The sequence below is a fragment of the Fundulus heteroclitus genome, chromosome 5 (assembly GCF_011125445.2).
Source record: "Fundulus heteroclitus isolate FHET01 chromosome 5, MU-UCD_Fhet_4.1, whole genome shotgun sequence".
NCBI classification, from domain to species: domain Eukaryota; kingdom Metazoa; phylum Chordata; class Actinopteri; order Cyprinodontiformes; family Fundulidae; genus Fundulus; species Fundulus heteroclitus.
In genome coordinates, this window is record NC_046365.1 from 8475432 (window position 1) to 8498611 (window position 23180).

Consider the following 23180-nt stretch of genomic DNA (forward strand, 5'->3'; position numbering starts at 1 on the left):
CAAACAAACCCGGCAGGTCCCTGCGGAGGCGCTGGGATTATAAAGTTGTGTGTAAATCAGGTGTTTGTTTGGAGCTGGAGAGCGAAGCTGATGTGGGACCGAGGCTTCGTGGAGCTGAGGCTACAACATAAAAACAAGCTGCTGCTTCTCTGATACCTGCTAACGGTAGACTTGAATCCTTTCTAGTCCGTATGAGTAATGTAGCTTTAATTGTTTCTTCTTCGGTTGTTGCTTGGTGATTTTAGGATTTCAATAAAGTTTAGTTGGGGGGGGGGGTTGGGTTGCACTTTTTTTTTTTCCTCTTTCAAGGCGAAGGACCAGGGGGACAGTGGCTCCTCTCTGCTAGCGACTGCCTCATTCAAGGCTGTATGGTGTTGGATATACCGTCGAGACTATTTCTATAAAAGTGTAATGTCGGTGCACGTTTCTACAGCTTGCAACTCATGTACTGTAACTTTTTTCCTCATCGCCATAGGTAACCAGAGTGAACCAAAGCATCAGCGTTTCCTCCACTGAGTTAACGACATGTGTCTGTGCTGTATCACTGTTGCTCATACTTATACAAAACAATAAACCGTTGACGTTGTGTGGTGGCGTGCTGTCATTAAAATAACCCCGTTTTCAGCGTTTTCAGCTCGACCTTTTTAGTTTTAGGCCCCCGGGCCATGGCAATTATCAAGAAAGGACATGTAATGATGCGGTTTCTCCACTGGGAGGAGTTCTCATATAAACACAAAAGAGCTCTTTTCAACCCTCTTCATCCTGCTTTTTTTCTTTTCAAATGTTTTACACTACAGGAGGGATAATCTAAACTTCCTGTATGGATGTTTACTGTGGCCTTTGCTTTCCTGGACTCGCTTCCCAGTCAGGTCTCCATAAACGAACGGTTCACTTTTATCAAGTGGGTTTATATTTATCTACACGCAGCATGCTGGCTGACTCAGAGTTTGCTTCTTGGAGGAGGAGGAGGGGTAAACTGCTGGTTTTCATCCCAACCTCTGCAGAGAGTTTAGGCCCAAACAAGAAGCAAAGGTTTCAGTTTCCCGGTTTCTGGGAAATTAGACTCCCCACCTCTCCACTGGACATCAGTCTGAGGAGGATGGCGCAGCAATGACTAGATCCCTGCATGTTTTGGCTTTAACAGGAAAGCAGAGCACAGCGTATTCATACCCTTTGAACTTTTAAAGCGTTTTGTTACGTTAAAACCACAAACTCTGATGAACTTTGTTGGGGTTTTATTTGATAGAACAACACCAAGTTGTTCATAACTATGAAATAGCAGGAAAAGGATGAAGATAGTTTTCTTTGTTTTTTTCTGTCAGATGAATTTAAAGGAACTTTAGCGTACATTCATATCGAGTCAGCATTTTTTAGAATGACCTTTTGCTGTTTTTACACCAAGGCTTTTTAGGCTTAACCAGCTTTGTGCATCTAGAGGCTGACATTCTTGTTTATTCTTCTTGGGAGAATAGCAGAAGCTCAGTTTGGATCGTGATCATGTGTGCGACAGCAAGTTTGAATCCTTGCCACAGGATGGAAGAGACCCATGGATTATTTTACAAGCCTTTATAGTGAGTCAGATAAATACCTACGATTACAAAGAACTATCTAATTGTAAGTCCTGTTTGTTATCTCTTATTGTATTGATTACATGCTTTACTTTAATGCTATTTGCCATTTCGTTTAGCTTCCAAAGATGTCAAGACTCCAAGTGGGACCTAAGCCCAACTTTGGGAGGCCTGTCTCTAATGAATAAATATTTCCCTTTATGGTCCCACAGAGGGGAGATTTGTCTCTGTGTTTAATCCACCCCTTAGGGAGCAATGTGCTGCCAACACTGAGTGGTGCACAGGGAGCAATCTGTGGTCAGGATGACAGAGTCTCAAACCGCGGACCTTTGCAGTTTCTCCAAGATGCAAACGTCCAGCTCCCTAACCATCAGGCCACCATGTTAACTAAACCATTGCACTCTAGCTCTGGATGTGTGTTTTGGGTTGCTGTCCTGCTGGAAGACTGAGGTTTGTCCCACCGAAACCTGGGAGTAGTGATGGACTCAGACCTGAACCTCCAAAAGCATCTAAAGACAGTTACAAGGTCGGCTTTCTATCACCTGAAGAACATTTCTAGGATTAAAGGACTAATGTCTCAGAAGGATCTGGAAAAACTAATCCAAGCATTTATTTTTAGTCGAATAGATTACTGCAACGGTGTTTTCACAGGTCTGCCTAAAAAGTGGATCAGACAGCTGCAGCTGATCCAGAACGCTGCTGCTGCGTCCTCACTAAGACCAAGAAAGTAGAGCACATCACCCCAGTTCTAAAGTCCTTACACTGGCTCCCTGTATCTCAGAGAATAGACTTTAAAATACTTCTGTTAGTCTATAAATCCCTAAATGGCTTAGCACCTAAATATATCACAGACTTGTTATCAGCGTATAAACCCTCCAGACCACTAAGGTCTTCTGGCTCCAGTCTACTCTGCATACCTAGAACCAGAACTAAACAAGGAGAAGCAGCATTTAGTTCCTATGCTCCACTGATCTGGAACAAACTTCCAGAATACTGTAAAAGTGCTGAAAGCCTGAGTTCCTTTAAATCAAGATTAAAACACATTTGTTTAGGATTGTCTTCGACTGTTCTAGTTAAACTGTTGTACTGAAACATCATTAGTTCAACTTTTTTAGTCCAACTGTTTTTAATGTTCTATTTTGTTTCTACATTTTATTCCTACTTGCTTTTATTCTGTTTTATTTTCCTATATTTTAATCATGCAAAGCACTTTGCATTGTCTCTGTACTGAATTGTGCTATATAAATTAATTTTCCTTTGCCTTGCCTTGCCTTTTGCAGCCTTTAACAATTTTTCCCCCTTCCATCTTTCTAATAACTCTAATCTGCTTCCTTCAGGAAAGGCATCACCAGATGTTCCCATTACCAGGTTTCACACTTTTCTGCCAGACATGCTGCCTTATAAGTATGTCCAGTAGTTTCCTCTTAGTGCCACCTGACTGCAGCTCCTTCCTCCATGTTTGCTTTATTCTCTACATGGTTTGTGGCAAACTGCATCCAGGACTCCTCATGGTTGCCTTTTAACAGCGCCCCCCCTTTTTTTGCCACCCTTCCGCAAAGGCCAGATTTGTGGAGTGAACATCTCAGAATTGTCCAGAAAAAAAGATGTGCAATGCTTGGTAAAGCTTATTGTTTTAGAACATCTGCAGCCTTCAAAAGAACAGTTGCAGTTATACTGAGATTAAATCAAACAGAGGTTGACTTTATTCACAAATTAAGTGACTTTTAAAGGGAATTTGATACACTGGATTTTATTTAGGGGTATCGGAGTAAAAGGGTCTGAATACAAATGCACATAGAACTTTTCAGATTGTTTGTGGAAAAAAACCTAAACCCTGACTTATTTTTCTTTACAATTGTGCGCTACACTGTGTTGAACTATCACATAAGACCCCTTTAAGAGAGTTTGGAGTTGTAACATAATAAAAAAGGAGTACATTTTTAAGGCACTGCCTCAGATTAATATTTGAAAACAAATACTTTTTAAAGGTATTAAAGTAACAACTTGTCCATTAGCCTAGATAGATACAGTTCCTCCATTACCTGTTTGATTTATCGTCCTTCAATGATTCATCTGCTCGATTTAACAGCTTTAAAAAAAAATAGACACTTCTCCACACCAGCCTTTATTGGTCTTCATGTTTGCTCATGGCTTATCTCTAAAGCATTTCTGGTATTCAGCCTGACTCAGTTTGAATGAACTTAGAAGCAAAACAGAAAAACGCACGAAGGATATGAGCGTCTGGTCTTGCAGGAACTGTTTGATGGGCCGAGTTCCCCCTGCCAGCTTCATTACAAGCTCTGTACTTCTGCCTTTGATCAATACAGGCTGTTGAAATTAATCATTAAAGGAAGTTATTCTGTGGCACCCATTACATTTTATTACTTTGTTGGTATCATGTGATGCGCAAGCTTTTCAAGCCGCTTAAAATATACCCCTGAACTAGTTTAAAGGCAGCCCAGTGGTATAGTAAGTATAGAAATGTGAGCTTGTGTGCATGCCTCCCATATATTGCTGCTCCTGTGCCATCACTGATAACGTTAGTATCACTATCATCAAAACTGTCCTGGTGGCCTGGATGTTTTCTTGTTGAGCTGTGCAGATTTTTCTTTTAGCTTGAGATGTTATGTGATATACAGACGACAGAGCTCGTACTGTACGATAACTCAGAGTCTTACTCATTATCAAGAAATGTGCTCCTGTCAACTGTTGACGCAAACTTCTTTCCCTTTACTTTCAACAGCGTGGAATTACAAGCACAGCATATAAAACATCCCATGGTTGAGGAACTGATACATTTTCTAGCGTAATTTCATGCAATCATGACATTTTAAAAAGGTTAAAACGAGAGTCAGCCCAGGGAGTGAAGCTCCCAAATCAACAGTTCAGGCCTAATAGATACATGTCTGTCCCACAAGGTTTACAAATGTATTTTATTGCACTAAAAAATACATCAGGGGTATTCATGCAAAGCAAAACTTGCAGAATGGACTGTTTTAAAATGTTTTATAATTGCTATGGAGGACACAAAAAATAAAAATAAATTTAACCTTTCTTGCAATGACTGCTGACACATTAAGATAAAAACCTAAATCCATATTCCAACACAGATTGTAGTAATTATGTTTTGCCACTTTTTTTGTCCTCTAGATGGTTTATTATTGTAAATTAGCATATTTGGAGTAATATTAACCATCACACAGACAGAAATGTTTTCCTATTAATAGCTTTCAGCCTAGGAGGATCATGACCAGCATACATTTAACTGTAGCAACAAACTTCAACCACAAAATCCTTCATGTGTGCCCCAAAACAATGGCACATCCTACAGCATTTCTTTCAGTGATTTCTTTGAAACAGATAAGGTGTCTTACTTTAGAATGAAATGGAAGTAGCGTAGAATACAGAGTTTGTTCAATTATCCGGGTGATTATCAGGCAGCCGATCAGTCCTACTGTTGGCCAAAGCACAGACAGTGAGCACATGTAGGAGCTGATAACAGGGATACAGATACTGGCCACGGACAGCGGGCTTTAGCAAAATCATTTTTTTTTTCACTTTGGCCATTCGTTGTGTGAGAGGTGTGGTACATCCTAAGCAGGTCACCAGTCCATCACAGGGCAACATAGAGAAAGACAGGACACACACAGAGTTATACACAAGGGCAGTTTAGAGAGACCAATTAACCAGACAGTCATGTTTCTGGACTGTGAGAGGAAGCAAAAGTGCCAGCTGTACTAACAGCTGGCAGACCTGTTCCACACAACACAATTAGCATATTTAAAAAATAAGTAGGGAGTTTTTTTTAGCTAAGAAAACATGAGATCTTTCTGCATCTAGGTATTTGTGTTTGGACTAGGTCTGTAGACTTCTGATGAGGCGAAGGACTGCTGCTTTTGGGTAACATGGCCAGCCAGAATGATAATGTGTAGCACTCTACGTTATTACGCATTATTATCAATCTGGGACTGCTCCCACTGAATCCATTCGGGGAAAGGAGGGACTTTCTGAGCTGACTGGACGAAGTGACACCTATTGCTTGCCTACCAAAGGTGTGTTTTAACCAATCACAGAATCAAATGAAAATATTGTAAGCAACAGGCGTCATGAGAAACTACAAGTTACTCTGGTCAAGGTGCTCCTTGTTGTTCTTCTTTCAAAGAAGAAATTGTTGATTCTGGCAAAAACAAATGTGAAAGCAGCAGCTACGTGTGCATCCTCCAGCACTGCTGTGTTGTTTTGGTTCTGCTGTGCGCTCAGCAGCTCTTGCTTTCGTCACAGCTGGTACGTTTTGGTTTTGGGCCCAAACCACTGAGATGGAAGCGGGACAAGATGGATAGTCGTGTGTTTGTGAACTCACAAATACCGCAAGAATACAGCTTGCAGGCAAAGTTAGCTTTTGGGAGGCTGAAGGGTCGATGGAGGTGTCTCCTAAAGAGAAATGACCGCAACTTGGATCTTACAAAGATGATTATGACGTTTTGCACAATATTTGTGAAGGACGTCAATCATGTTACCATTCCTCTTAGCAACATTCATCCACCAGGTCATGTATTATTAGAGGGTAACCAGCTGACCAGATGTACCTAATAAAGTGGCCTAGGACCATGGCGGCTCAGAATCATTGGTGCCTGAGCTTTAAAAGGAACTTTTCAACTCGGTTATTAGAGAATTTAATATCATTCTGTTCAGGGCCAGATGGTTTTATCCAAGATGAAAAGGTTTGGTCTGAAATTCATTGCAAAAGAATCCATGTGAACTGGTTCACATCGAGTCACCGTGTAATTTAAGAGGTGTGGAGGTAGATATCTGAAATGGTTCTCCACTGTGTTACTTGTACTACTAGTAGTACTTGAGTAGCATTTGGTGGTACCCAATCACACTGATCTCTGCTCCAGACAGAAGGAGAGAATATTTCATGAACTCCCAACTGACATAATATGACTGAGTTTAGTTTTAGCACCCGAGTTTTGTGAATTTTGAGTTTGAATTATGAATCATTCTTGTGTTCTGGGTTTTACTTTGAGTGGACTCTTGTGTTTCTGATATGTTTAGCTGTTGTTTCCACTAGCTTCCCCCCAGTAGTCCCAGCCTCCTGGTTTCCTCTCAGATGACGAAATGTCTAACTGGCTTTGACTCCACTGATCACCCTCCTCAGTGTTTATAGGCTTTACTTCAGTCATTCAATGCCAGATTATTGTTTTCTCTTCTGGATTTATGCCTGTCAGTCTGGTTTGTTGCACCTGTGTTGATTCCCGTTTCCACACTGTAAGTGTTTTGTGTTGATGTATTTATCAAAAGTGCCTCCCTGAATGAACTGCCTGCCGCCTGTTGCCTCTTTGCATTTCGGCCCTCAACACACTACAACTCTGACACCTGTGTAAACTGAAACAAACAACAGTAAATCAATAATTTCAAAGACCGAAGGGAGGTCTTCACTACAGAGGCTGTACAGTGTTGTGCTCTGAATTCATTGACTATTGCAGCTGGCGATACATCTTAAACAAGTTTGAAAGTTCAACTTCAGGGCACTTCCTGTGTATTATTCCAGCTTGGTACTTGGACATCTTGTAGTAAGAATTGAATTTAACTAAAAATATTAGATGATGTATAAACAAAGAATTTCCCTCCTCTTTCTTCTCAGAACCTCCACAACAAACTTAAAGTCCAGGTCTTGATTTATTCTAAAATCTTTGTAAAGAACATGTGTGTACTTGGGAACTTTTCTATTCTTTCACAGATTTTGCTCTGTATAAAAAGTTCGACAGCTGCTGGCATTCCTAAACATCATCATTGTGAAAACTACAACGGTCCCGCCGAGCTTACGGTGTGAGTGTGTAGCGGGTGGAGCCGAGAATGTAATCCTGCAGCAATTCTGGCATTCCCGGAGAAGCTCGGCATGTGCCTTCCTCGGCTCTTCCAGGTCCGCTCACCACTTATCTACACTTTTCTTTTTTTTTTTTTTACACCACCACAGTTCATTCACTGAGGTGGTGGTCCCATCGATTGCGTAAAAGATTAACAATGAGTCAGAAATAGGACAACCTGTGAACGATCATGTTTATCTTTGGCCTTTATAATCATGGCAGTTTAGTGACATCACAGAAAAAAAGAGCTATGAAACATCGTTAAAGCATCCATTCACAGTCAGATAAGCTGGGAGAAATTAACATTCGAGAAGGAAGAGGACTCCGTAAGGGGAGCTTGGTTTGGACTCAGATTTACTGATAAATTGTTGAAACCTCCCAATAGCTCAGCTGGAAGGACACCGTGGTCTCATTTGATTTTACTTTTATTTAGTTCTGAGAAAATGGAAATATTTAAATTCCTTGGTGCCTGAATAGACAGAAAAAAACTCTCATTTCACCAAACTAAAATTGGTAAACTGAGAGATCTGATTTGTTTGTTGCGTGGATGTCTAACTAGACCTAGCAGAATTGCAACATGATCATGTGTATGCCGTGTTAATGTTCTATTCAAAAACCAAATAGAGCATTTGTTAAACAAAACATCCTCATTGAAAATGATCTATAAATACATTTTAGAACACAGTATTAAAAGAACTGAGTTCACCGGAACTGTACTGAGTGTGAAGGAAGTAATGTGCTTTGTGAAAATCTGCAAAGCATCTCAGTCTTCTTCTGCTCTTTGCGCTGATCTGTGGATCCCAAGAAACTCTCAGAGAGCCCAGAAACTGGCCGTACAGCTTATAGGTTCTGTCAGAATGAAAATAAATCAGAAAAAACATACTTCTTATGTACCACACTCTTTGAGTTGCATGCACTAACTGTTTATTATACTTCTGATTACATGGTAAACTGCATTTTGTTGCTCTGTACCTGTAAATACGTAATAACAAGAAAGTTGAATCTAAATCTAAAATCTTACACTTAAAACGTCAGAAATATCCAGCTCTTAATTTGATTAGATTTATTTCGTAGCGAAGAAAACAAACTGTCAGATATTCACTTTTCTAAGATAATCACCACTGCAAATGTAGGGAGTTCCTTTTTTCAAGATTTTGTGGCCCTAGAGTTTATTGACAGTAACTGGGAGAGAGACAAGGTAGGGAGACACACATTGAAGGTATTAAGGTTGGGAATCTAACTTTAAATAGCTGCGCTGAGACTAAAGACTAACTGTATGGTAGGTTTGCTCCACCGCTACACCATGCACCACCCCTGCAACTTTTAATTAGTAATCCACAACTTCCTGTTTCCTGGGAAACCAATGCTACTCAGGGACCTCTTTCTTTTAGCCACTTTTCAAAATAGTAAAAACAGTCGGGCAGCGAGTTTATCTTCATATGGCAACAATAAAATAGCAGTTCAACTAAAGTCACCCATATTTAAAATTTAAAAGAGCCGGATCTGCGACAAACCAAGCTGGAAGAGGAGACGCATTTAAGCTTGCCACCACACACCTTAGGCATGATGGTCACTGAGATAAACCAGTCTTTAAAACTCACTCCTGGTGAGGTGTAGCAAGAGAGGGATCTTGGTGACAACACGTGAATTGTATTAGAGACTTAAACCAACTGGCTGTTTGGGAGGCATGCCAGGAGAATCCACCTTCTCTCCTCGCATCAAAACCATAAACATGTTGTTTTTACTGAAGTCTACTGTGGCTTTAACTGGTGCTGTGATAAGATGAGAATAAAGTTAAGCATTTTGGCGATAAACACTCCTGGTGGGTTTGGCATAGAACAAAAAATATATATATATATATGTTTTTTTTTATTTACATGGGTGTCTTTGACACGTGGAAAAACACCTCCAAATATTAGCTGCTGTGTTGCAGTTTTTCTCCTAAAGCCCCGTGAACCTTACTGCAGTGCATGGTTGGATGGACTTTTTAAAATACCTGGACAAGATGGACTAAAGTCTGGTGGACTGAAAGCACTGAAAAAAATACAGAGAAAGTGTACAAAGATCTGCGTTCTCCAACCTTATGAACCATTGCAGGGAAAGTGCCAAGTACTAATTATCCTATTGGCAAACGAAGAGTACAAAGTATTTAGAGCAGGGACACCAATGACTGTGGTACCTTTAATTTCCCTACTGCTGAAGTAATTTATACACTAGTAAGAATTATATATATCATGATATACATATTATGATATATATATATATATATATATATATATATATATATATATATATATATATATATATATATATATATATATATATATATATATATATATATATATATGGAGTTTGAAACTAAATTCTGTATACTTCTGAGTAATAGTTTTGATGTCTTCACTGTGTATCTGCAGTGTAGAAAGGCATATAAATAAGGAAAAGCCATTGAAAGACAAAGGTGATCCATATGCAAAGATGTCATTATGGTAACACATAATCCAGAGCACAGGAAACACAGGTTGGTGAGGAAAAGGCAGTTGATGGAGAGATAGTGATGCAGCAACATTGTGGCCCCTCCCACTGTCACATCACGTCCAATTTGGAACATCACACCACTGTTCTAAGCCCCGCCCATCTGCCAGCTACTTTAAATGCTGAGATGCGACACTAACCACAGAGGATTTTTTACCGGCACCCGGTTCCGTTCGGCCGCACCCTGACCCAGACTCCTGGACCTGCAGACCTCCGCGCTGGGACCTCGGTTCTCTCCTCCATCTCCAGGCTGCGCTCTCAGCTCTTCTTCTTTCTACTGAGGGACACATAAGGACAGGACATGACTGCGGTGTGGAAGGGACTGTCCACATGCTGGTGTCTGTTGATGCTGATTCACTGTCTGGCTCTAACAGGTAGGGCGTTTTATTTCAAGAATAATAAGAATAACGCTTTGTAAAAGGGTGCGCCTTTTTTTATAATATTGAGGCACGGTGATGCTGCATAAACCCCACGATAATCGGAAAAAAACGCAGTTAACATTTATTCCCTTTATTCTGCTCGTTTTGAATTGAGCTGATGTGATTAAATCAACAGTGCTCAACACTTTGGTTTTGCTCCTTTTTAAATCGTGTCTAATTTAAATCGGGCTGCTGCTGCGGTGGATTTCTTGCAATAAAACTTGGAAAATGAAGTTATGCGAGGACGAGGTCGTTTGAATGAATCGTACGCACAGCGCTGTGACTGGCTACTTCTGCCGACGATTGCTCGCTGCAGCCAATCAGGTTCGCGTATTTGTTTTTTTTGCGTTCACTAATGGGCGGGACAAGCTCTTTGACGGTTGTCAGGGAAGGAAGTGGCTCGAAGGTGTGCATTTCACTTTGTCTGCACAAACCTGTCCCAAAATGTGATGCAACATAGGCTCTCACAACATGCCTATAAAACACCTGTTGTTTACAGGCAAAGCATGCTAGTAATTTATGAGATATATATTCATTTATATTTTATGCAAAGAACTAAGATGCAGTGGATGATGAAGTGGTTTAACTAGTGTGAGGCTTCTCAGAGATTCACCGCAATGTGTTCTGCATCTAAAAGATTTGTCAACATGAAACAGATGCTAAAAAATCCAAAGGACACAGAAAAAGAGAAAAAACAATATTTTCAGGGTCCAGAATCAAACATACGTTGCTGAAATGGTATGTTGAGTATAATTTGCAACCAGTTTATAAAATCAAATATAAACAGTTAGTCTGTGAAAAGAGAGAATGGTCTTTGTACAGTCCATCCATGTGTCCCCTCTCTATTATTATTCTTTCATCCCACTAATAATCTTCCACGAAGAGAAATTTGACTCTGGTTTGTTTATCAATCTCTGTGCGACGTGCTTCTGAAACGGGTTTTAGTTTTACTTCCATTCAAATGTCACTTTAGTGGTCATCCAGGTTGTTCTTCTTGCAGTCGTAAGTTTAGACATTAGTTGCTTAATAACTAGCAAGCTACCGAATAGTCGCCCAGAGGTCTAAATCTGCCAATTTAGTATTTAATAGGCTCTGATTGGTGATCGCTATAATGCATTCAGAAAAAATCTGAATTTCTTTATATTTTCCTCATTAATTGAATCAAAACCAATCTCTCTTACAAATGAAATCTTGGATCCCAATGAAACCACCAGTATAAATAAAGGTTGATTAAAATTAAGATCAAAACTATGAGCTACCACTATTTTCAGTCTATATAAATAGATCAACCTTGCTATTTTGTAATTCCTTCCCTTCCTAATCCAGTATAACTCAGTAGGCAGGGTTAAACCCATAACCCCACCCCATCACTTTAATTAACTCAAACCGGGGTGGATGGGTCCATATTTTTATCCAGAGCTGGTTAGCAAAACAATCTAATACATTTTTTTCTTCTTCTTCTTCTAACCTACTGTGTTTCAGGGCTTAAAAGTCTAACCTTTATAAAAACCAACTCAGTTTCAATAACCCAGTGACTCCCGTCTTCAGTAAAAGCTTAGGTTAGTTACTTACCCATCATGATGTATACACCTGCTGGTTATTTATTAACTGCTGGGTGTATGCTTGACCACATACAAGCGCCTCTTTGCGTATGTGCGCATATTGCATGGGTTTGTCATTAAATAACAGCAGTGCATTGTGCTGACACAAGGGAGGATTGTTGGGGCCACGTCCCAACAACTTGTCAAACCACTCTGCTGGTTTCTGCCGTCAAACAGGTCTCTGCCTAAGTGCTTTTTGAATTGAGGGATGGAGTAAGCGGCCTTGCATGGAAACGCCTTACGTGGCATGCTGTAGGGTGTGTTAGTTGTAAACTCTAGCGTGAATTGCATTTTCTTTCTGCATAAGCAAATAAAGCACTCTCTGTGCGGAATTCCATTCAAGGTGATGATTTGAGCAGAGATTTGTGATGTCAAGTCCAGCTTCTGATTGGTGTTTTATTTTTTTTTTCCATTGTCAACAGTGGTAGTTAACTGCAATAAGCTATTTAATGACTGAACTTTTACTTTGGGAACTTTTAGAATGGGGTTTAAAATGGCAGCTGGGATGATTCACAGTGGAAAATAGACATAAGCTGGAGGGGTTTATTTTTCCTAACCTCAGAGATGAGGTCAGGAATCTGAAGCCGGGAAGTGACTACACATGTGGCCCACTTGTGGCCGCTTTCTCTCTAGTGTTTCAGAAAAAAAGTAATTCCTATGGGAAAGAGAGTGGAAGGCATTTTTACAGTTTGGGAAACGGAAGAAGTTTATGTTGGAAACGTCTTCCCAATACCCCCTCTCTGGCCTCCCCACCATATAAGCACTGGTTCCTGAAAAAGCATGAATGTACCCCCCCCCCCCCATCAGAGGAATGCAAGCTCAGTTCTGCATTTTGATAAGGCATCGTTTAACAGATGCCTCCCTTCTTCCACCGAGAAGTATTGAGGTATTTCTCGGCAGATGTATTGTGCAAGCATCCTCTGACAGTCATCACTTGTGGGAATTTGTCAAACCTGTCTTGTGGTTTTTGTCTCGCCACTCCCTAATGCTGGGGGCCGGACCGACTACCCGGTCTCTATAGACTTTTTGCAGGGATGTTGTTGTGAGGAATGTCACCTCTTGGGGCCAATCAGCAGCTGGTGGTGTGATGGCTTCAACTCCTCCCATGCTATTGTCTTAAAGGGACAGTCTGTGACAATGTGCCCAGCCTCCAGGTAAAGGGCAGAGCCAGCAGTGATGAAGGATTATGTGAGAGGCACCTGTGTCTGTTTCACCTGTGCTCTGGTGATGCTTTGGCTGCTGGAATCAGCCCTGAGTTTGGAAAAAAAAAACACCTTTGTGTATCATTTACACTTTAACCCGGTTAGTGAGTTTATTGCTTCTGCATCCTGGTTAAAAAATAACTCTGCTTCTGTACCGGCAGCAAAGTTAGACCTTTGTTCTTGCAAGTACAAGCTGCCATAGAGTAAATATTTTCATGAATTATTGGCCAGGTAAATATGAACACATCAACATTGAGATAACATGAATGCCAAATAGCACCAATAGGCAAACGGGAGTTGGGGGGGGGGGGGGGCTTCTGTTGTGAGAGACTAGCCAAATATATCATGTATGGTCAGGTCTTCTTTGGAGTAAATACCACAGTTATGCTCAAAGGATGTTTCCCACCAGCACCCTGAAAAAGCTCCCATTGGATCATGGAAAAGATGACCAAAGATTGCCTTAAGATAAAAAAAAAGGCACTTCTCAAAGGAATCTCAGTTGGGGAACAGAAAAAAACTTAGGGAAGCATCAAAGACTAGATCAAGTAACTGGTCTACCAACTCCATGGAAGGCAATATACCTTAAGACATGACTCACATTTCTTGATTTCTGATTCTGATTGAAGTGGAACACCACAGCAAGGGTAGAGGAGATTTAAAAAAACAAAAAAAAACTCCAGTAAGATAGAAATCTAAATTTCTCCTCTTTAGGCTTTAAAAGGTAAAAAAAAAATCTAGTTTTTAACTATAGGTCATAAATTACATTTATTTAAGTCTTAGATACATACGCTTATTAATTTTCTGCTTCTTCCTTTTTTAAATATATTTTCTTTAAATTGTACTGATTACAATCATTAATTATGTTTTTGTTATTTTGGTTTCAAGTATTTGGATGTCATTTTATGCTAAGACAAACCTAGACCATTTATCTTACCTACAAACTCTTGAAAGAGTTCTGGTCCTAAGTTAATTGATTGTTTAGTAAATTACATCCTTCTTAAGGGGTAATATATTAGTTATTATTTATGTAAGCCGTTAATCCGATTTAAGTTATCTTTTGTAATTCATGTAGGTCTCCAATTTAAATAATGCGAGTCTCAAAAAGAAATCTCAAAAGGTCTTAAATTTAACCCTCAGTAACATGCAGGAACCCTGGCTCGCTTCCAGCTGGCGGTAAAATCAGGCAAAATCATTCGATCTGAGAATGACATCACCCCAACTTAGCTGAGTTCAAAAGTTCAACATTTGAAGACTAGTGGGATCTGCTAAATGAAATACTCAGTGACCAAGCTAACTACTATTAGCGATACAAGCTAACAGAGCAATGCAACATCTTCTCCAAAGAGAGTCGTAATAATGAATACAAAATTCAGTAATACGCCATCCAATCATCCAATGAGATTTTTTTACAGCAGCTATCTCTAAGTTTATACACGAGGCAGCCATGTTGGATTCTGAGGTCACAGTTGGCAAGAAACCTCCGACTTTCTTGCTCATAGTTCCAACTTGTAGGGACCTTTATGTCAATTTTTTTCAAACTTTAAGCTGGAAATTGTCAACATTTGTGTAAAAAGGAATGTATAATTTACATGGTATCCTTTAGCTAATTATGGAGGGAAATAGATAAGAATGTTTTCTTCTTTTTGTGCTGTTTTCATGAAATAACACAGTGTCTTAATGTAAAATGGTTTTAAAATGTCTATCGCATTTACATCTGTTGCACAATTTTGAACTTGGATGCATCTCTTTCTAGTCTCTTCATAGATTTTGTGTTCATTCCCATCTTGCCCAGCCATGATTCATATGTTAACATAAATCTGTAATCTCCTCTGGGTTAAGCAAAAAATAAAAGGTGTGCTTTTCACACTGTTCCTTATCTGAACTTCAGGGGCCTTTATTTTGAACTGGAATCGTGTGTGTGTGTGTGTATTTTTAGGTCAAACATTAACTCTAAGAGGATATGATTTGTGTTGACACATGCTCACGCTGCTACAACAACCTATTTATGTGGTGGATGGAAACAGACGGAAATGCTGATAACGTCTAGAGTCTGTAAATGTTCCCATGTGACGTTGCTTTGTCTTTGTCATCTGCAGATGCAGCTTTCACATGTAGCTCTTCTCAGTTCAAGTGTGGAAACGGCCGATGCGTCACCCGCAGGTGGATCTGTGACGGAACCGACGACTGTGGCGATGGGAGCGACGAACTGACAGCTGTGTGCTGTATGTGTAGTTTTTATAATCACCCCTGCTTTTAGCCACGATCTGAACTTAATTAGCAGAAAAGGATTTACAAAATGTACATCTCTGTATGTACACACAAATTTCAACCTTAATTCTTGATCCCTCCTCAGCGGCTAAAACCTGCATGGCATCCCAGTTCAACTGTGGGGCTCCATTAAACCAGTGTATACCAAAGAGCTGGCATTGTGACGGCAAAGCTGACTGCAGCAACGGGGCTGATGAGAAGAACTGCAGTAAGTAATCCCACCAGAATTGGCTCTTTTACCGGGTCGGTAACTGGAAATTCATACAGCAAAACGCAGCACAATCAATGGAGACTGAGATGTGAATTACAAATAAATAGTATTCTGAGACACAAGTAGAGAAATTCAAACTGAGGGTACTGAACAAAATGGTTATACTCTGAATCGCTATTGAACAATAAATATGCAGAGAGCGGTCCACAATCAATGGCAGCCCTGTGTTTAAAAATTTTAGAAAAAGCTATAAATTAAATTAAACTTTTAGCATTGAAGTATGACACCGCACTGAACATTTTACACAAATCCAACATTTACCAAAACCATAAATGAAGCATTTATTGCAATTCATGGCTTACATTGTTAAGTTAATGAGAGTGTCTACAGATTTTGAATCAATAATCCACGACGTCCTGTTTCACTGAGGTACAAACATGACATTAAATAGTGGCCTGTTTCTTTTAGCCACCCTTCAAAATGGATAGAACACGACGTTCAAGTAAGGCAGTTTATCTTCTAAATGAGGAAATGGCTACAAGCAAACAGCTCCTGTTCTAAACCTGCCCATATCTACAGACAGACCAATAATTACAAAACCTTCCTCCATGCACACAGTGAGAAGGATAAGGGTATAAAAGGGTTCTCTGAAGGCAAATTGGGGCAAAGAGTAGCATCTTGGGGTCACCATGCCTCCATAGCAACCATCCATCCATTGATTCATTGGTCAATCAGTAATCCATCCATCCATTCATCTTCTATACATGCAGGGAAGCTGGCCCCTGTCTCCAGCTGTCTCCATAGCAAGCATTTATATAAAAAAGAACATTTTACCCATTTTTCCAGGGGTGTCAACAATAGTGGGGGTGCTGTATGTGCTTATTTGTATGTGTAGTAGCAAGAAAATGTACTTTTTATAAGCTGAAATTATGATTTCAGAGTTTACAATGGGTTCAGATAAAATGTATGTTTTTGTAAGTGCAGTTGTACCATAAATCAATGTGTACACGTACTCAAATCCCATTAGCTATAATGTATAGCTAGACATAACCTAGAGATTTTCTCTGACTTGTTTGTTGGGATCCTGGTCATCACAATGTCTTCTCTTTGCGTCAACACAGCCCTAAAAGAATGCAAGGCCGAGGAGTTTCGCTGCAGCAACGGCCAGTGCGTATCCAAGGCCTTCGTTTGTGACAAAGAAAACGACTGCACTGACGGCTCAGACGAGGTGGCCTGTCCCAAGCCCACCTGCAGCCCTCGGAACTTCCAGTGCAACAACTCCGTGTGTGTGCCATTGATGTGGAAATGCGACGGGGACAGGGACTGTCTGGACGGGTCCGACGAGTGGCCGGAGAACTGTGAGGGGAAGCCGACAGAGAAGCCGCAGCCGCTGTGCCGTGCCGATGAGCTCCAGTGTGCGAACGGGGAATGTATTCCCGGCAAATGGCGGTGTGACGGCGCTCCGGATTGCCCGGATGGCTCTGACGAATACAACTGCAGTGAGTTGGGCCGCTGACAAAAAACAAGGACTGAACGGTACACTCAAAGTTTCTAAATAACCTGCGTCATTTTTCAGGCAGGCCGGCATGTGGTCGAGGCGAATTCCGGTGTGACAACGGCAGATGTATCGCCGAGAACCTGAAGTGTAACTCGGCGAACGACTGCGGAGACGAGAGCGATGAGAAGGGCTGCCAGAGAGGTGAGCCCCTCAATCAGCGGAGCTTCACACAGAGGCCGACGTTCTCTGCCCCAACGCCCCTGGAGTGTCCAAAGCTCTTTGCCCTGCAGTCTCACATGATCGCACTCCGTTCATGTTCCCAATTTCCTGTTCTGTTTCCACAGGTCACGTGTGCGAAGGCCCTGGCAACTTCACGTGCGGCGGCGGGGAGTGCATCAGCGCTGACAAAGTGTGCGACTCAAAGAGGGACTGCAGCGACGGGTCTGATGAACCACTTGAGTGTGGTGAGTTACCTTCTGGTTAAACAAACCTCTGCAGAAGGGACAACCGGCAGTAAAGTAGTGCTACCAATCAACTGCCACCAACAACTGCCCGACCCGACTTAAACCTGCCGTATTTTGGTCCACAGGCAGAAACGAGTGTTTAGCAGCAAACGGCGGCTGTTCCCATCAGTGCAATGACCTGAAGGTTGGCTACAGCTGCTCCTGCCCCGCTGGATACAGGCTTAAGAGTGACAACAAAACCTGTGAAGGTACGACAAGAAAGTGTGTTTTTGGAAGGCCCAGCCCAGAAACGGCAGGCAGCCTCTCTAGTGTAGCGTCGCTCCCACTGTGCTCACCTCTTGAACCTGCGTTTGCCCGTCTGCAGACATCGATGAGTGTGAGGTCCCAGACACCTGCAGTCAGATTTGCATCAACCTGGCCGGAAGTTACAAGTGTGACTGCGACGAGGGGTATAAGATCGATCCAGTGAGCAACACGTGCAAGGCTGAATCAGGTGACCACACAGTGCTCTGCCGCAATGCTTCATGCAACACACAAGATCTCCATAGCCCTGGCTGAAAGCTAAAACCGGTTCTCTTGTGTTCTCTGCAGGGACCGTGGCCACGCTCTTCTTCACCACCAAGCACGAGGTCAGGGAGCTCGCTGTGGACCGCAGCGAGTATGTCCAACTGATCCCGGAGCTGAAAAACGCTTTGGCTCTGGATCTGGACATGTTGCAGAAGAGGATCTACTGGTCGGACCGGTCTCTGAAGAAAATCTTCAGGTAAGACTTTATTTATTTGTGTGTGTGTGTTACACATTTTCAATTAATTTGGCCTTCTCTAAGTGCTCGCTGCTGCCTTCTTCACCACAGCTCAAATATAGAAAAGGCGGGCAATTCTGCTAATCACGTGGAGGTAATTCAAAGCGGGATTGAAGCCCCAGAAGGCCTTGCGGTGGATTGGATCCATGGCAACATCTACTGGACTGACAGCACCCTGAAGACCATCTCTGTGGCGACTACAGTGGGGGATAAGAGGAAGACCCTGATCAGTGAGAAACTTGGGAGGCCCAGAGCCATCACAGTCGACCCAGAAAACAAGTGAGCAAAATGGCCTTTGAATGTGCTACAGTTTGATTCATTTAAAATTCCAGCTTTTGTCTGATAAATCCTTTATTTTTTCGTTTTGTGTCCTCTCCAGCTTTATGTACTGGACCGACTGGGGCGAGGAGCCTAAGATCGAGAAGTGTGGACTGAACGGAGCCGGCCGTGTTGCCCTGGTGAAAGACAACATTCAATGGCCCAACGGCATCACCCTCGGTAAACATGGAAATCCTACTTCAAACAGAACATGTCATTTGCCTGTCTAATGAGTTTTGATCACCACATGTGTGCCCTCGCTCTCAACAGATATGGTCAGCCAGCGCCTGTACTGGGTCGACGCCAAGCTGCACGCCATCTTCAGCATCGACGTGAACGGAGGGTCCCGACACACGGTCATGGTCAGCGAGGAGAAGATCCGACATCCCTTCTCGCTGGCTGTCTTTGAGGTCGGTGAAGACACCAGTTGTCCTCAGTTAACACTCAGCTGACTTAACCTTGCGTGATTCACTTTACCGTTTTAAGCGCCTTCATTTTCTTCTACAGTAATCAGGATAGTTTGTCAATGGCTAAAGGGAGTAAACAAAGCGGTGTCGTTTGTCTTCTAAAACAGGAGAAGGTGTTTTGGACAGAAACCATCCGAGGTGTCGTTTCCAGCGCCAACCGCCTGACGGGAAAGGACATCAACGAGCTGGCGACTGATCTGCAGCATCCAGAAGACATCGTGCTTTACCACAACCTCAAGCAGCCAATCGGTGAGGATTCATTTCTACATTTATATGCACACACGCACAATGCTATAAAACCCTTGTTTTTATTTATGTCGCACCGGAGAAAACACAAATTTAGCTATTTTACGCGACCCAAATCCGATCTTTTTGCCTATAAGTGACCCGTATCCATGTTTTTCAAGGCTTGACGAGCCTTGAACCTTTTAACCCCCTAAAAATCTGATTACTGGTTCCATATGTGGTACTAATTTGAGTACATATCGGATATTTGTCAAAGCGTCCGCAGTCTGAACGATCATGCTGCATTTTATCCGCTCTTTACGTCACTCTCCTGGCTCTCACTACACATCCACACACAGCAGCAGATAGCGCTCCATAAAACACAGTTGTTAGTAGCTGTGCTGCTTTCTTTTTACCTTCTTCTTCTTGCTATGACGTGGTCTTCATTTCAGCAGCTCCAATTGCTCAATCACCTCATAATAACACAGACACTGGTGGCTGGTGTCTGTGCTTTTTTTTTATTTTTATTTTTTTTTAATCAAAGCTTTATTGAGCACTTCTTGTAACAATTACATCCACCATTACTTCCGTAAACAGTATGCTGCTGAGTGATGTTGCCTTGTTATCTGTGCATGTGGGTTGCAGTCTGACGGCGGTCACATTTGTTAAGTAGTATAAATGACCGCCTCCCAAAGAAAATTTGATTTAAGCAAAAAATTGGAATTGAGCATCAAGACCGGCAGTGTGGACGTAGCCTTTGACAGGTGTAGGTCATTCTGCTCCTTAGCCATTTCGAACATATGTTTTGGTTGTTTCATACCCTACTTACTAGGAGCAGGAACCGTCCGCCACATGACGTCAATTCATCGCCGCCTTTTGTCAAACTGTCAAAGAGGGGATTTGACTCTGAACTAACTTTAGTAGATAACAGGAAGGTTGATTTCTACAACAAAAGTGATGCTTTCATCCGTTTGAGCTTCCAAACTCTGTTAAACATGCTGGGTTTGAAAATGCTGCTAGCCTTTTGAAATCCAGGCAATAGAAATAGACCACATAGAAAATAACCACAGCAATCCTACAGTAATTGTCCTAATTGGGCTAATTGTTAAGACATGATGTTAACGGCAGCTTAAATTGTCACCGCTGTCATAATTGTTGCTTAAGATAAATAGAAAAACCCTGTTTTAATGCAAGCGCTCTCTCACACACCGTTCGATGTCCTTGTTGCTCTTAATTAAAAGTAATAAGGACCACTCACAGCTGGAAAAGCTTAAAACATTCTGACTACTAGGTCACTGATCAGTGTATCTCTGTGGAATATACCCCCTAAAGACGATTTCCTTTGAATGCTTTCTTTTAGGCATAAACTGGTGCAGAGAAGGCAACAGCATGAATGGAGGTTGTGAGTTCCTCTGCCTTCCCGCTCCTCTGCTCGGCGGGGGCTCTCCTAAGTACACCTGTGCCTGTCCAGACGACAAGGTCCTGGCCCCAGACATGAGGAAATGTGTGGCAGGTACGTTTCCTCTGCACAGACGTTTAAAAAGAGAGCCTTCAGATGTGTCTGAGGGTAACTCTTATCTTTTGATGTGTTCAGGTACGCCCCCTGCCAAGAACAGGACTGACCTACCTGCAATGGGCAAAACGACCCCCGGCCAACCAGCTACACCTAGAACCACCGGAGCTGCTGGGATGCCCAAAACGAGCTCGTCTGTCCAGTCCAAAGAGGCCACGGAGAATCCCGCTGGCACTGCTCAAGGTAAAGGAAAAAGGATTAAATGATCCAATATAAACTGACTGGAAATTATTATTATTATTTTTTGTTTTGCAAGCTGTTCAGAACCAAAGATTTGCTAAAAGCTAAGATGTTTCTTTTTTTCCCCAGACATATGTTTTTTAAGTTTAAAAGAAAGTATTTTCTTTCTGACAACCGTCAAAATAATACATTTTAGATCATGTTTTTTGTTTGTGATAAAATGGGAAAAAACGGCTATATAGAAATAATCTAAGATGTTTTTAAAAAAAAAAACTTTATTCTCACTTTTCCCTTTAGTGTTCCGACATGCCCTGATGCCCGAAGAAGCTCCCCCATCTCACCCTGTTGCTCTCTACGTTGTTCTGCCGCTCGGTACGTTCCGCCTGTCATCCCTCCCAGATTAAAGCCGCTCTCTTGAAGATTATTGCTTGGCAGTTTCTTAATTCCCTGTCTTCCTTGTCATCTAAAACAACGTGGCTGTGTTATTCTCTCTTCTTCTGCAGTGGTCATCGCTGGGCTGGTGTTTGGAGCGGTGCTGTTTTGGAGAAACTGGCACAGGAAGAACACCAACACCATCCACTTCGCCAACCCCGTGTACCAGAAGACCACCGAGGACGAGATGCACATCTGCAGGAACGGCTCGGACGGCTTCGTCTACCCTGAGGTAGCGGCACGTCGCTCTCCGTTAACCGCTCCTGCCATGCGGCTTTAAAACGTTGCAAATGAATCTGAGGAACCCTGTTGTCCTTGTTTTTGCAGAGGCAGGTGGTGAACATGGACGACACGGATATTCTATGATCTGAAGAACCTTAACTGGAAGTTTTCTGCTCCTCTGAAGAAACCCGACCGGCTGCTTCACCCCCCCCCCTCCCCCCGTGACCTCCGTCTGTGTTCTGTTCTCAGCACTGTGCCGTCCAAGCCTGCTAAAGAGCTTCTCTTAAACTCTAGCACGGCAAACACAAGCATGAGTACAGCCAGAACACTTTTCTGTCCTCCCTGAATGAAAAAGCAACGCACGGTGTCAGAAGATGACGCTAATCTGGGGGCTATGACTCTTTTGATGCTCGATAAACGTGCTCGGTAACACAAACAAGAACACTGAAATGGGTCCTCCTCATCTTGCCCCTCCACCATTTCATACTTTTGCAGTTATGGCTGGTACGCACCCGACTTTTGGGTTTAGGGAGGAGCTGTTTTCCACGGTACGCTTCCTTTTGAATGTATCAGTTTGTCAACGACCAATAGTTTCCTTTAAATCATTTATTTTCACAATCTACTCCTAGTTTCCTATAAGTAAGTTACAGTTAGCTTGTTGTCAGTTATTTTGGTTTGATCAGGGGACATAATTGTCATATTTAATTAAAGTCAACTGGTTTTATTGTCATTGAGAGCTAAATTAAACAATTAGTTTTCTAAAAGTAATTTACAATTCTTCAACAAATCCTGAAAAACGACACCAGTTTGTTTATGGGTAATAAACACAGGGACTAAAGGATAAAAATTAAAACGTATGGAAGCAAACTGGGGAAGTGGCGAACTGAACCACAGTTTACGGAAACTCCCAGATTACATTTATTCTATTTATCGTCCAATACCTTTTTATTACTGCACTGCACATCTGACTTGAAAGTGCTCAGCTGACAAGTCTTACCAATTCATGTGTGCCTTGTAACGATGCTCCAGTAGTTGGAAGAGATTTCTCAAAAGCCTTATCGATCCCTCTGCCTTCCAAACCGTGGCCTTTTCTCTCTTTCTCTTTCTCTCTCTCTCTGGGAAACAGGGTTGTGCTTTTTATTTGTCTCCCATGTCATACAGCCTGTTTTTTTGTGATCTGTAACATTCGTTTGCGGTATCGTTACGTTGCTGTTTTAGTCTCGTCCATTCTCCGAAATAAGTTGTGGCTCTTCGGAGCTGCAGGTGGTTTACATTTTGAAATGAAGAAGCTGCTGATTCTTTTGTGACACCAACCAAAGTGAAGAAAATGT

At 41.9% G+C, this 23180-nt stretch overlaps 1 protein-coding gene across 1 annotated transcript; it reads left to right on the forward strand.

The window, feature by feature from the left end:
* Positions 1-10110: 10110 nt before the first annotated feature.
* Positions 10111-22494, forward strand: ldlrb (low density lipoprotein receptor b). The gene is made up of 18 exons (XM_012850491.3): positions 10111-10341; positions 15286-15411; positions 15543-15665; positions 16790-17167; positions 17245-17367; positions 17511-17630; positions 17756-17878; positions 17995-18123; positions 18222-18393; positions 18484-18711; positions 18812-18930; positions 19021-19160; positions 19325-19466; positions 20803-20955; positions 21037-21198; positions 21493-21567; positions 21699-21859; positions 21955-22494. Exons 1-18 carry the CDS (start codon positions 10269-10271, stop codon positions 21991-21993), a joined length of 2586 nt encoding a protein of 861 aa, XP_012705945.2. The 5' UTR covers positions 10111-10268; the 3' UTR covers positions 21994-22494.
* Positions 22495-23180: the final 686 nt, after the last annotated feature.

Bases quoted from the DNA above. Each gene is read 5' to 3' on its own strand.
- ldlrb (XM_012850491.3), top strand. From the start codon at position 10,269: ATGACTGCGGTGTGGAAGGGACTGTCCACATGCTGGTGTCTGTTGATG. The intron at 20,956-21,036 runs GTACGTTTCCTC...TGATGTGTTCAG, and splicing joins CATGAGGAAATGTGTGGCAG to GTACGCCCCCTGCCAAGAAC. The intron at 21,199-21,492 runs GTAAAGGAAAAA...TTTTCCCTTTAG, and splicing joins TCCCGCTGGCACTGCTCAAG to TGTTCCGACATGCCCTGATG.